The sequence below is a fragment of the Mesocricetus auratus genome, unplaced genomic scaffold, assembly GCF_017639785.1.
Source record: "Mesocricetus auratus isolate SY011 unplaced genomic scaffold, BCM_Maur_2.0 Super-Scaffold_100010, whole genome shotgun sequence".
Lineage (NCBI taxonomy): Eukaryota > Metazoa > Chordata > Mammalia > Rodentia > Cricetidae > Mesocricetus > Mesocricetus auratus.
This window is the reverse complement of record NW_024429194.1, coordinates 41,176,889-41,191,963: the sequence shown is the minus strand read 5'-3', so window position 1 is coordinate 41,191,963 and position 15,075 is coordinate 41,176,889. Positions and strand designations below refer to the sequence as shown.

Genomic DNA, 15,075 nt, shown 5'->3' with positions numbered 1-15,075 from the left:
ATCAAAATTTTAATGAGACATAAGCATATGCCTTTTATAATATAAAACGATGACTATTTAGAGCAATTGGAACTCTTTAAGTGAATGGTTAGATGGTAAAAGGCAAAAATCTCTGGAAAAACAGTTTGCAGTGTTTTTATACATGCAATTCAACGGTTTCCTCCTGGGAATTTAACCTTAATAAGAAGCTAGGTTTAACTTTAACCAGAACCAAGATCTCCTGGCAAAGTGGATGAATAATAAACAAACTGTGGTATACCCATATGGAGATTCTGCTTAACACCAAAGAGGAGAAAGCTATTGAGTCATGCAAAATGGATGAATCTGAAATGCAGTTTTCTAAGACATTCTCAAAAGGTTACATGCTGTATAATTCTTCTTATATCATTGTCTCAAAATGACAGAACTATGATGACAAGGACTAAATCAGTGTGTTCCAGGGGCTAAAGGTAAGCAGTGACTATGAAGAGCACAAGGGACATTGAACGCGGGGCCTGAAACTGTTCTGTATCCTGGTTGTAGTTAGAGCTGCATAAATCTCTGAGAACTGAAATAATAAATCTATATATGCTAAAATTCTGAGAGTTGTAAAAAGTAATTTTACAGCATATACAACAAAAGGAAAAATATACATTATTTTTTAAAGAGATAAGGGTAACTCTAATACAAAAAATTTAAGGGCTGATACAACCAAATGAAAATCTTAAAGTTGTGTGTGTGTGTGTATGTGTGTTTGTGTGTGTTATGCACATGGGTGCCAGTGTAGACCAGAGAATAGTGTTGGATTCCCTGGAGCTAGAGTTACAGGCAGCTGTGAACCATCTAACTTGAATGCTGAAATGTCTAGGAGACAATACCTGTTCTTAACCACTAACCTATGCCTTCAGTTCCCAAACAGAATTTGTAGGTCTTGTTAAGATCCTAATTTAAACAACCCCCCACCAAAAAGCATTTTTTATATAATCAGGGCAAGTTTAAATGATCCTAGAATTATATGTGAAACTTAAGTTTCTGCAGTATGATAATAGCATTCTGGCTAGATGTAAAAAAAAATTTCATTTGTTACATACGCATTCTAGAGTACATATACATATGAAATAACAGTAATTTTGAACATTTATTATAAAGCAGTAGACACAGTCCGGCAGTTGGTTTCAATCTCAATGTCAAATTTTTCCAATGACTCCAAATAAATAAATGCTGTATGTTCCAAAAATAACACTGACATGGAAAAAAGTCTAGAAATTGTATACTTTCAGCAATAAACTACTAAGATTACTAGGTTAGTAAAGATCTGCAGTTCAGATCATATAAATCTTTTGCCTTAAAATAGCAACTCAAAGCAGTTTGCAATGTCACCCTAATCAGGAAATAAGGGAAAGGGGGGAATTTTAAAGCAGTAATTCTGACCCTACAAATCTCAGCCTCCAAACATAATTAACCAAGCCTTTAAAATCCTTATTAATATTTACAAAACAATGCTTCCTTCTGCTTGCCGAGCTTGGTCTTTTGAGCTCTGTTATTATTTATTGTTTCTTACACAGCACTGCATGGGACTCGGATGATAAATTTCCTCCCTGGGGGACACTACTCGAAGCCACACAAACAGAGCACAAAGAAGAGCTGTTTAAGACATGAACACCAAATGCAAAACTGAGGAGCACATTCTGAACTTTTTAAAAATAAGGTTATAAGTTTTAAAGGAAGAAAACTCATTCAAACCCAGGGCTGTCCACCTCTACACTGTAGACTTAAGGAGGGCAAAGGGGTAAGGGAGAGTTCCAGCAAACCCTTTAAAAGTTCCTATGGGCGGGAGGGAGGTGCAAGTTGCAAATGGAATAATAAGAATTTACTTTAGTGGTTGAGTGCTTGTTGTTTCTGCAGAGGATCAGGGTTCAGTTCCCAGCACCTATCCTGAGTAACTCACAACTTTAGCTCTAGAGGACCAATACCTTATTCTGGTCTCTGTGGGTACCCACACTAATCCACTAACATGCACATATCTACACACAGATATAACTAAAAATAAATCCGTGTTTTTAAAGAAGAATTTGAGCCTGGCTTAGTGACACATGCCTTCAATCCTTGCACTTGGACAGAGAAGCAGAGGCAAGCAGATCATCATGAGTTCTGCGCCAGCCTGACCTATGTAGCTTTGCCAGATCAGGAAAGGCTACATAGCAAGTTTTCTCAAAAAATAAAACAATTTGAACCCTTTTTATGTTAGTAAGTGTATATAAAAGGAGTTAAGCTGGAAACCATGCCAGGTTCTGTTCAAGAACCCAAAACTGTGAATTACAAAGAAAGGAATATCAAAAGAGTCCACCTCTCATCTGCTATGCCCATTTGTAGGAAGTCATGTGGACATGCTTTGAAGTCAAACAAGAATGTATTTTCATTTTAAAACTTTTCACTATTATCGATATGTGCAGAAAAATCAAACTATTAAAATGTCAGTTGGGGGCTAGAGACATGGCTCAGTGGTTAAGAGCACTGGCTGCTCTTTCAGAGGACCACCCTGGTTCAATTCCCAGCACCCACATGCAACTCACAACAGTCTGTAGCTCCAGTTTCAGGGGATCTGGCATCCTCACATAGACATACATGCAGATAGAACACCAATGTACATAAAATGGATTAAAACATTTAAATGTCAGTTTATAAACTAATGATTTTGTTTTGCATAATAATTACATATGTCTCAAACATGATTTTCCTACACTCATACTTTAAATGTTTACTTCTATTATACTCAGCCTGGATGGAATATTTAAACTCTATCACTACTAGTTTGTAGAAGGGTTATTGCAGACTTGCTTTCCAACATTCTTAATGGCCTAGTTTATAGACAACACACAACACTTAGTAACTATAATAAATCACATTGTTGAGGAATAAAGGCCTTTGCGCTGATACCTACCAAATATCTGGAATTTAAGGATGATGAATTACTGAATTCTCCTATTCAAATTAAACTGAAATGGGATCTGTTGAAAGCCCATGCGTCTTATCTAACAGCCCATGTGGTCTCCCATCAGAACACGTTCTCAGTTTTCAGTGCCTCAAACACATTCAACACGTAATTTGTTTTAAAGTTTTACTTTATTTGTAATTGATACATAACTGTGTCTCTGTGTACCGTATATGGTTCAGTCTGTTCTTTTCTGAAGAGAGGGTTCTATTCATTGCTTAAAAAGCAAGGGGTAGGTGGTAAGATGGTGGGAACCAATGTTCTAGAGAACTTGGAGCAAAAAGGACCTGAAATGACTGACTTTCTATGAGTTACAATTATTTTGCCTTTTCAAAGTCTTCAAGTATTACTTAAAGTTACAAGGATATAAAATTATGTCTGCCTCAACTTTAAGGATCAAAGCAATTTATGCTCTTCGGAATTTGAAAGACAAATGAGACATTAAGGCTGTGAAGTTAGAAAATCTTCCATGTTCACTGTATAAAAAAAGGTTAAGCCTTTTACAGCCTAACGTTAGACTCTTTGGGTTCAAAATTTTTTTTCCCATGTTAATCTTTGAAATTATATTTTCTTTCTTTCCCTGTAATAAGCATACATAAAACAACATTACTATTCCCCCTTTCCAGGTTACATTTTATCCCAAGTAGAGTTGAATCCAGGTTAGCCGTATGTAATAGGATTCCAGGATGTAGGCAGATGTCTAGCTGTCACTGACGATCTGTCTTGCGATCAGCTCTCTCATTATTTCGTTGGTACCACCGTAGATTGGCTGAACCCGAGCATCCACATAAGCTCTAGATAAATCAGAAGAGAGTGGAACTCATATAAACATGGTAGAGATTTTAGATTCTGGATAATTACTAATTATTTAACTAAGGAGCTCTAAGCAATAAGAGGTCCTTATAAATAACTAGTTTTTCTAGTACAGCATTTCATACTAGGTTGGTATACTAAAAGCCATTAAGATAAGACATTACAATTCAAAATAACAGATACACTAACATAATTTTATGAAATTGAACATATAACAACAATCTGAAAAGTCTATGTTTAGAAATGTATAGATCATCTTAATTTCTGGTCTTTTAGTCTCCCTAGAAAGTTGAAATCTTATATTTAAGGAAACAAATACATTACTTATTTCCAGACATTCCTTTTAATTTCATCACTACCCCACCACCTGATATTTTAGAAAGTTATTTTTTCCCCAAAAGTTAACAAGTAGCTTATTCTGGTGGGCAATGATTAATAAGTCACTCTTGTCACGGCTGGGATTAAGATCCTAAGTGACATACACAGCCATAAACCCACAACTAGAGTTCACGTTGGTCTCATTCTGATGCTGGCAGAGAACCCTAACTATCCAGGGCCTGAACTCGGGATCTTGATAAGGGAGAGAGAGCTCCACACTGAGCCGCACATCTCCAGCCTTCCCTTTTGACTGCTGTGGTAGCCACCTTCTCCTTTCCCTTTAACCCTCTGGGGTCCATGGGGATACATATTACTGCTTTGCAGGCTAAAAAGGTGATTTAGAGCGGCTGATGCATGTTAATTAATGATTACCATTTACTGGTGACATAACAAATAACTGTCCGGCTGGAACAAGAATGTGGGTGTCTCACCCCTTTGGCAAGAGAACTTTTATTAGGTCACAATGCTTTCATTGTCCTGGTCCTGTGCAGCTAGTTACTGAGCTCTGGACTTTTCACGGCAGGAAAATTTAAAGACCTTTCTTTCTCAAATATAAAATTGGGGCTTTAATTAATTTCTAAGACAAAATGTGCTTATTCCTCAGCATATGACCAACTTTGAACTTACATTTTTTTCCACATTTACCAGGTTACCTCATTTATTATTTACCTATGCTATGAACTGCATTATAAGGGAATTAGCACTCTCAGTACTTTCTGAGATATATAAAGTCCATCCCCAGCCCCGGGAAGATTTGGTTGTTCTCTACAGAACCAAGTACTTGTATCATCTCAAGACTTTCCTGGCATTCCAGCCTGCCGGAGCAATCCCACCACTTCCAGGACATTTTTGAGCTGGGTTGGGTATTTATTTTCCCATTAAAAGAGTTCTGCCAAGATATGTAATGACAGACCAGCAGACCTTTCATAAGTTACTAATTAAATTTACTCTACTAAGATTAACAGAAAAAGGCAGTAGAGAAAATGTTTAACTGCAGTGAAGTCTTCTGTCTCAGCGTCTCTACCCTAGAATGGCTAAGAGATCTTCAAGGGTCTAAAGCTAAACCCAATGAATAAAACTAAAATCAAGTCACAGGCCAAGAATTAGCTAGCTAAAAATTGTAAAAGGGAACAAAACACCTTTTACCTATAAGGTCAAGACTCAATAACTTATCTATCACTTTCTCCCCACCCCACCCCTAGACTAATAATGTAGCTTAATCTGGGGCAGGTGTGAGTCCCAAATTGATTTCTTCAGTCTGTACACGATAGCCACATGCTGTCTAATGCGCAGTTGGCTTTTGTGCTATCAGAACTTCCCACATCTTTGGGGGGAAGGAAAGAGCTTCCTAGATAAAGACCCACATACTCTTTGAACTGGCAAGCCAGGCAAGAACGGTGGTTATTATTTCTTAAAGGAGCTCAAGTCTCCCAAACTGAAAGCAGAAATTGTAAGTCATCAATCCCTACATCTTGGTGCTACTGACTTAAAGCAGTGGACTCTGAGAAAGCGCCACCCCAGCTTATGGCACATTATAAACAAGGTAGTGGACCCCTCTTCCCTTGGCATGCCTTTCTTAGAACATAAATTGAGCCACACAGACACTGAGCCAACACAAGAGCTTAAGCTCACAGATTAACAACCATGGTCATGTCACCCACAAAGCCCTCTTATACATAGGATGGATGAGTGCTGAGAAAACAAAAATGCACAGGAAATCCCAGTGATGATAACCTTTGGGCTATCATAATTCAAAACCTCACTTCTAGTTCATGACTGTACAGGATCTAAAAAGGAAGTTCTGCTACAACTAAGGTCTACCTGAAGTAGTTCTGGAAAGGATAAACCAAAGTCTAAGTCAGATGATTTATTTGGAAAAAACAATTTCATGCTTATGATCTCTCAAAGAGAAAAAAAACATCTGATTAATACTGAGTTTTGTAAAGTTATAAACTACAGACACCCAGTAAGTAAAGCTAATAAACGGTGTGGTGACTATGGAATTAGCAAGTTATACCTATGCAGGAACTTCTGTTCTTAATCAAACAGCAATAAAAAGTTCATGTTCCTCAATAAGGATTAGAAACATAAGGGATACCTCCACGTAGGCTTGTTAGAAGTTCAGATGTGTCAGGCTAACACTGTGACTAGGCATTCGTTTGACCATTTTTCTAGCTATATAAAGATATCTAGGTAAAACATTAGGGCAAGTATTAGGAGCCTATAGCAGCATTCCTACTCTCAGATTCAGAACTAAATTGGGCATGTATGTATATTCATCAAAAAAATTCCTTGGGCTTTTTTTATAAACTGAATATACTGTTAAGTATGAGGAAAAATATATTCTAAGGAGACAAGGGAAAGCAAAGGAGAGGCAAGAGACCATGAGAAGGAAAAGGGAGCAACAAAGGGAGACACATGGAGAAGACATTCTTTAACTCCTGTTTCTATTCATGTCTGACCCATTAAAAAGAAGCACCTCCATTTTTCTTGAAGATAAAAATCGCATTCAGAAAAAAGGCTGTTATTTTTCAAGCAAGATACTTAAGGCATGATATGCGAATCCTTCTACTATGCAATGGAATCATTCTGTGTTGCTATTTTGTTGTTTTTTAAAAAGTAGCTACAGATGGTGGTCAGTGTTAAGTTGCTTGTCCAACATGTGCACTGACTGAGTTCAATTCCTATAATGGTCAATTCTGATTATCAACTTGACAAAATCTGGAAACATCTAAGACACAAGCTTCCAGGTGTAACAGTGAGGGATTATTTGGATTAGGTCAGCCTCTTGGAAGACTCACTCTAAAGTATGGTGACACCATTCCCTGGGCTTGGGTCCTGGACCACGTACAGAAGAAGCTATCAGCTGAGCAGTAGCATCCTTCATCCCCTGCTTCCTAAATGCAGGTTCGACCTGACCACCTACTTGATGCGGGATATCCTTCTGTATGCTGTGAATATATGTTTCTCTTATTGGTTGGTGAATAAATGGTGACTGGCCAGTAGTCAGGCAGGAAGAATAGGCAGGGCTACCAGACTAGGAATGCTGGGAAGAGGGACAGAAAAAGAGTCTTGAAGGAGACACCATGTAGACACCAACGGAGTAACATACCAGAACATTACAGGAAAGCCACAGACTCATGGCAATACATAGTTTACAGAAATGGGTTAATAATTAAGAGAGAGCTGGCCAGTAAGAAGCCTAAGTCTTTGACCAAACAGCTTATAACTAGTATAAGCCTCTGTGTGTTTATTTGGGACTGCACAGCCGTGGAACCAGGTGGGACAGAACCTCCCTCTACACCCTCTGAAGCTCCTGCAGCAATGACGCTCCCACTCTGATGGGTACACCTTGAAACTGTGAGCCGAAATCAACCCTTCTCTCCCTTCAGATGCTTTTGTCAGAGTATTTTATCACACCAATAAGAAAAGTAAGCAATGTAGGAGTATATTGTGGGGGGGGCGGGGCTTGGAGACAGAGAGTCAGAGACAGACAGAAAGGGGGAATGATTTTCAATGGTATCTTTTAAATCCAAGCATCATATTTAAAGGTATGCTGAACTCTTTATTTACTTTTTTAAAAAATCCTAATGAAAAGCTAATAAAATAAAGCCAATTCTTTTTGCATAAATGTATTATTCACTGAAAGTGCAGACTTTAGATAAACTTTCCCTGTATATTTGTCATGTAAGGTACAGTAAAGAAAATTTCCTTTCAGCCAGATGGTGGTGGCACACACTTTTAATCCCAGCACTCAGGAGGCAGAGATTGGTGGATCTCTGTGAGTTCAAGGTCAGTCTGGTCTACAGAGTGAGTTTTAAGACAGCCTGGGCTACACAGTGAAACCTGTCTCAAAAAAAAAAAAAAAAGGAAAGAAAGAAAAGAAAAGTTTCCACTAAGGAAATCAAGAAAGAAAGGGTGTGGGTTTGAGTGTTTGAGTGGTGAGGAGATGGGGAGGATGTGGGAGGAAAGAAAAGGAAACTGTAATTAGACTATATTATATGAAAAATCTTTTTAATTAAAAAACACACACACAATTTTTAAAATAAAGAAACCAAAGCATCATAGACTGGGTGTGGTGGTGGTACAACCATTAATGTCAGCACTTGAGGCAGAGGCAGGTAGAGCTATGTGAGTCTGAGGCCAACCTGGTCAGACAGAGTTATACAACAGGACCCTGAGAGGAGGGGAAGGGATGGGAGGGAGAGAAAAAAGATTACAGAGCCCCTATACTTACTTTGAAATCGGATACTCCCACATGTATCCCCAGCCTCCATGGAGTTGCACACAGTCATAAGCGACACTGTTTTGTAATTCAGATGCCCTAAATGATCAAAGAAGCAGAAAAAGAGATATTGTTCAGTTGGTAGAGGACTCACAAATCTTTAGGGTCAAACCCCTGCCACACAGGTACATGCCTATAACCCAACACTCAGGAGGTAGAGGCAGAAGGATCAGAAGTTCAAGGCTTGCCTTTGTTACATATGAGTAGGAGGCCACCCTTTATAAATGAAACCTTGCCTTAAAACTTTCTCATTACTCAACAATTTATAAACTATCTTTTAATATTCAGCACCATTGTGTCCATAAGCCTGACATGTTCAAGAACAATATTAGCTATGCAAAATTCTCTTTCCAAAAATATATAAAATTCTTTTCTATACCTTTTCCCATAAGCCAAAGAACTTGTCATAAATGTAAAATGTCTCTCCTCAGCCTGCAGTGTAAGTTCACATTAATTTCACATTACTTTTTAATCTCATAATCTGATCATTATAAAATCATTACAGGAAGCACCATTCTGCATATTTCCCTTGTCTAGTAATGACTGAACTGAAACTGAGTTAATAAATAACAATGGGAAATTTTTCTAGGCTGCTTTTGGGCTAGGGAGATGAAATGGGTTTGGTTTGTTTTCTTCCTTCTTTAAGGAAATCAATCCCCATTCCACCATCTGATTTAAACCACACTTGCATCTTAAAACACATAAGAACTTTACAGGGGTCTGTTGTCAAGTTCACCTTTGACACCACTGTTAATCATCTTTAACTCAAAGGCAAAAGTTTATCTAAACTCAATAGGACCTTGGCCAGACAGTCATACTTCAGTATTTTCCTTAGATGTAGAAAACAATCACATTCTATCCACCCTAAAGATTCCTGGGATAACATAAAGCTGTCCCCAGAGAATTAAATTCAATTGGAGTTATTTAAGGGAACACAACACTGCAAGACTTAAAACTTTATCCTTCTATTCTTTCTGTCTCATTTTGTTGCCATTCTTTAGATAATTTGAAATTAAACCTATCATTTGAATGAAGTACTAACTGATCCTACTTCAGGTTCTTAATATTTTACTTTTAATAGCAAGTTATGAGTTACATACCAACCCAAGTAATTTTTAGGACATTATAAACAAACCCAATGGGACTTTCCAGATTTTTTTTAATACTACTTTTCACTTACAGACTTCTTCCTTTAACACCTTCAAGGTTGAGTTTAAAGGCTGGCAACATGCCATGGCCATCTGAACAAACACCGCGTTTTAATTACAGTAATGTACATACCAATATTTTGCCATGGAAGCTGAGCCAGAGTCCAGACGTTTTTCTTCGTGCAACTGCAGACAGCTGTCCACAAAAGCTCTCGTTACACATATGTTTGTTTTTAATTCTGCTAGTTTATGCTGCACCGTCTTGAGATAAAAGGGGGTGGGGAGAGAATGTTAAAAGTACAGATTTCAACTCAGCACCTCAAATGGTTACATAATAAGAAAAATTTAAAGCAAAACATAACTGGAACTATGGGCGTTTTCTTCCAATAAAATGGCACATGTTAACCTTAATGAAAAAAAAAAAAAAGACAGAAAACCCCTGTATCTTAGCATTTTAAAAAGCTGTAGCAAATGATGTGAAAAAAGGTAAGTGCCAGCCACGGTTTAAAGGGAACTGCTTAACAAACATCAGGATTTAATGTGTGAGCACCATCTTGTGGCAGAAGCCATCACATACAGCTGCTAAAACACCTATTTCCTCTGGAGGTTAAACAACATTTACTGTGTATTCATGAAACTAAGGATATGCTTTTCCCTACTGTGCCCCTTTGGCTTAAAGTAAAATAATAAAATAACGTGATAGAGGGGAAAGATGGATTTATCTAATTACATACACATCATCGAATTTATTAGGTTAGTAATCGCAGTACTAATAATGGAAAGGAAATAGGTAGAGACCAATGAAGAGTCTCATGTACCCTCCAACTAGTTCTGAATGGTCTTATTTGCAAGTGGTACTAATGACGAGTCTACCCTCTCCTGCTGTCCACAGACAGCCAACGGTGAGCTTGGAGATCACTCTATTTAGCCCATTTCAATTGTTCCTCATTGGTCTTCCTTCAGTCCCATTCTATTTCACTGTTTCTTGGCTCTCACACCCTGAGTTCTGAGTCTACATCCGATCACGCTGGCACCAGCTCTTAAACTTGATCCTTCAGGCTTGGACTTGGGTAGAGTTCCCAAAAGCACATCCTATTCTAACTGAGACCTGAGGCTCATCTGTGGCCAGCTGCTTGTCACTCAATTACTTGAGGAAGTTATAATTTGATCATGCTGCTGTAGGTGTACGGGAGATCCATTGTGGCCAATGGCAGGCACACCCGTGGAGGCTGCACTGAAAACCTAGAAATTAACCTTATATTTCAGGGTCCAAAGGCAGGCTTGAGTTCCCAATGGAGGTTGTGGGAACAGTCCCTCAGCAGCTGTTGGATCTATTTCTACACTTGTAGCTGTGGCAGCTTTCAAAGCATAAAGCTGAATGTTCAATGTGACTAGTGCAATGCCAGGTACAATTCTGGTATTTTTCATTGTTGAAAAACCAAGAATAGGAACAGAACAATGGCGGGACCAGGAGACAGCTGAGTAAGTAAGATGGAGTGGGGGCTCTGAGGGACAGATGACTCATGAATGTATCAACTCTTGTGTTGATGAAACCAAGTGTCTTCTTGTGGTTTTGCCCCATTCTCTTCTAAAAAGCATAATTGCCATCTCATGATTCCAAAACCAAGCTGTAGCAGGGCTGTCAGCACCCAACAGACATTTGTGAGTCCAGGCCTCCAATGTGAAGCAAGCTAGCAGGCCACACGTTTTCTATCTCCTTTTCTAACTCTATAGGTCCTTTGGCTAAATCTCTATCTCTACTCAGCATAAAGTCCCCCTCCCCCCTTACACAGACACGTTTACAGAGAGAAAAATCTGAAAGAGTGGTCAAGTCATTTTCAGTAGACATAGAAAATCCTCAACCCTGAATTCTAAGTTTCCCACTGGCTTAAATCCATGATACTATGTAACATTAAATTTGAGAGAAAAAAGATGGGATGGCCAGAGGGATTCAGTAATTCCTAAGAACTGTAGAGATGTTACATATGAGGTTTTAATTTAAAATATGAAAAGGTCAAGACTTCTCTATAAGGATATTCAATGCTATATAGGGAAAACAATATATTTATTTACCAGAGAGAGAGAGAGAGAGTCGCACAGACCAGGAGTTAGAAGCATGGCTGGCTTCCAGGAGAAAAGGGAAGCCCCTTTTCCTTTCACTTCCTTTTATCTCTCTCTACCTTGTCCCCGCCCTGATAGGCAGATAGCTTTGTGGGGTTCACTCCTACATTTTCTCTCTTCTGAAAGCTATTCTATACAAATCCTGTAAGTTTCTAGAAGCTGAAGTTAAAAATCAGACCCACTTAAAATTCTTACTGCAGTACATCTACTAGGTCCAAAGGTCTAAAACTAAGGAACACTGCCAAGAGTACATAATTTACTGTCTGAAGATAAAGAGATTAAATATTTACATATTCTTGGCACCGAACTGGGATCTGGTGAACAGAACTGGCCTTTGTGCTTCACCAGAGACAGCATCATGCGTTTTGAAACCACTCTCTGATGAATGACTGCGAATGACTGCATCACCCATTATGGGTAGGGCGCTTTTCATGAATGATTGACATGCTCACAGAAGTGTCTTTAATGGTTACTGATATTTGCTAACAGTAAAATGTGCTGCTTGAATTTAGAGAGAATCTTACCCATGCACAGTGGCATGAATCTGAAATTCCAGCATGGGAGAGGCAGAGGTCAGGAGTTCAAGGTCAGCTGTACTCTGAGATCCTGTCTCTATCTCATTGTTTCATTCTCTCTCTCTCTCTCTCTCTCTCTCTCTCTCTCATACACACAAAAAAATCTCTGTAAGCAACTAAGTGAACTGACTAAAATCTCTCTGGACTTTCTGAATGAGGGCCAGGTGACAGCTCAGCAGGTAAAGGCACTTTCCAGCATGCCTGAGACCTGAAATTATCCCTAAGACCCACATGGTGAAGGGAAAACTAGCCACACGAGTTGTTTTCTGACCTCCACACACTTGTCACAGGTGTGCATAACCCCCCCCCCCACACACACACAGGGGGGTGCAGAGACGGGGAAAGAGTAAATAAACTAAAAATGTAATTGTTTAAAACTTGAGCAATAAATGACAGTTATCTTGGAACTTTAGGATTTGAAGACACTTTAGAATGGTTAGCTAGCCTGAACAGTCATTAAAGCAAAATTGTTAGTTATTAGCACATATGATGGGGGAAGTCCTGTGTATATGTCAATAAAGCACTGTTGGCCAATAGGGAAGCAAGATAGGTGGGACTAGGAGTCGAAGAGAACTCTGGGTAGGAGAAATACAGAGAGTCAAGATGTAATCGAAATAGGGATGAGAAGCCTGGAAACTTCTCTCCAGCTTCTGTGGTTTGATGAACCAAGACCCCCGGAAGCAGTGGCCCAAGTAATTCAACATCTAAACCAGCTAAGATGATAGAGCCTTACAGATCCCAAAAATAAGGACTTATACAGGTTTCTGAGTTTTGTCATGATCCCCATGGTATGAACAGCACCCCCTTCCAGCATGAAGCAGTTTGGAATGAGTGACATCCTAATTCCCATCTTGTTTACAAATCTTTGTTTTCATTTAAATGGGTTGTTTATAATTGGTTAATGATCACAACCAATCTCTTTTTAAAGGAAAAAGGGGATTATGGTATGGAAATGAGTACTTTGTATTGGTATGGTTTTTTCATTTATTGATACAAATTCAAGGTCAATTATGTGATATGTATATTTCTCCTCTTGATTAAGTATTGTGCTTATACTGATCTTTTAAAACATAATGCATAATTAAATACAGACTATAGACAGTTACTTATAATAGTCAGAACTTATAGTTAGGTAAGTTAGGTTTTCTAGATATACAGAACTACATTTGAGATAGACAGTCTCCAAACCTTTCAAAGACCTTCAGAAAATGGCATTTAAAATGGTTTAGGGTTTTTCTTGACAATGAGAAATGTCTGCTCCTGGCACATCAATTACGTCTGAGAGGAAGATGGGCATCGAAGAAACTTGTTATGGAGTTTGCTTTCAACATGGCAAGATTAGCCTAGACTGCTTGACTGTTGCTGTATAAACTGGGCATGTAGGACCCACAGGAAAGGGACTGCTGAACTCAAACAGTCCTTCAGGGTTCCTGCTTCATGGAAGAGTCTACGAGACTTTCTGCAGGACACAGAAAAATGACTGACAGACTGCTGATGCAGATGGACAGTTTGAAATTTCCTGCTTTGCTGAGAAGTGTTCCAGACACACTGTGGCCTACGGGCTGAAGATGGATGCCCCAACATTACAGAGAAACTTCAGGTAACTGTCCAGGCAGCAAGATGTCTCTGTCAATCCTGGTGTTTATATATTATCCTTCTGTGGTCTTTGATGGAGTTGAAGACAGATAGTTATAATTATAGTTTTCCTTAGTTATGATAAAAGATAAGCTACATATAGAACTTTGAACTCACAAGGATGGGATGGATGATATTTTCTTTAAATCTTGCTAAAATATTGTAACTGTGTTCTTACTTGATAACTGTTCTGTTATATATAATTGGACTATATTAAAGTTAAAACCTTTCTTTTTGTTTAGACAGAAAAGAGAAGATGATGGGGGGAAATCCTGTGTATATGTCAATAAAGCACTGTTGGCCAATAGGGAAGCAAGATAGGTGGGACTAGGAGTCAAAGAGAACTCTGGGTAGGAGAAACACAGGGAGTCAAGATGTAACCGAAATAGGGATAAGAAGCCCAGAAACTTCTCTCCGGTAAGAGAAATACTTAGATTAACAATTATGGGATAAATACTTAGGTTAGAGCTAGCCAGTAAGCAACAAGCAAGGCCAACAGCTTCATAATTAATATAGCCCCCTGTGTGTTCATTTGGGACTGATGCGGCTCTGGAACCAGGCTGGCGGGAAGGCTTCTTTGAACACATATATTATGATTTAATTATTAAAACAATTACACTCACTTATCTTTCTGTTAATTAATGTCATATTTAAGGTCTTAGGAACTAGATAAGTTTCTTTTTGAAGACATTGACAAAAAAGACACTTTTTTCCTTTTCCTATTTTTCTCCCAAGTAGTTTGTCTTTAAAATCAATAGTATGTAGCACACAGAAAATGACTAAGCACTCTAGTTAGATAAGAACATCATTCCATCTTCACTGCTCCCAGGTGAAGGAAACAGAAAGAAAAGAGGACCTCCCACTTTAAACACTGGTATGATTAAAATGTAGGTTCCAGCCAGGACAGTGGTACATGTCTTTAATTCCAGCACTTGGGAAGCAGGTGCAGGTGACCTCTCAGGGTTCAAGTACAGCCAATAGTCTACAAAGCAAATTCCAGCTCAGCCAGGGCTACATAGAGAGACCCTGTCTCAAAGACAACACAACAGAACAGAATGTAGACTCATAGCTCTGCAGTTAAGTGCTAGGATTGCTCTTTGAGAAGACTCAAGTTCAATTCCCAGCACCTGCATGGTGGCTCACAACCAT

The 15,075-nt window shown here is 38.7% G+C and overlaps 1 protein-coding gene across 1 annotated transcript in view; it reads right to left on the bottom strand.

Moving 5' to 3' along the window:
* Positions 1-3,083: 3,083 nt before the first annotated feature.
* The window catches only part of Acadl (acyl-CoA dehydrogenase long chain), a 36,096-nt gene continuing 24,104 nt past the window's right edge, over positions 3,084-15,075 (bottom strand). Inside the window, exons 9-11 of the mRNA XM_005070545.4 lie at positions 9,729-9,856; positions 8,400-8,486; positions 3,084-3,765 (exon numbers count right to left, since the gene is read on the bottom strand). Coding sequence (XP_005070602.1) covers positions 3,672-3,765; positions 8,400-8,486; positions 9,729-9,856 — 309 coding nt within the window. The 3' untranslated portion in view covers positions 3,084-3,671. The remainder of the gene's footprint in view (positions 3,766-8,399; positions 8,487-9,728; positions 9,857-15,075) is intronic.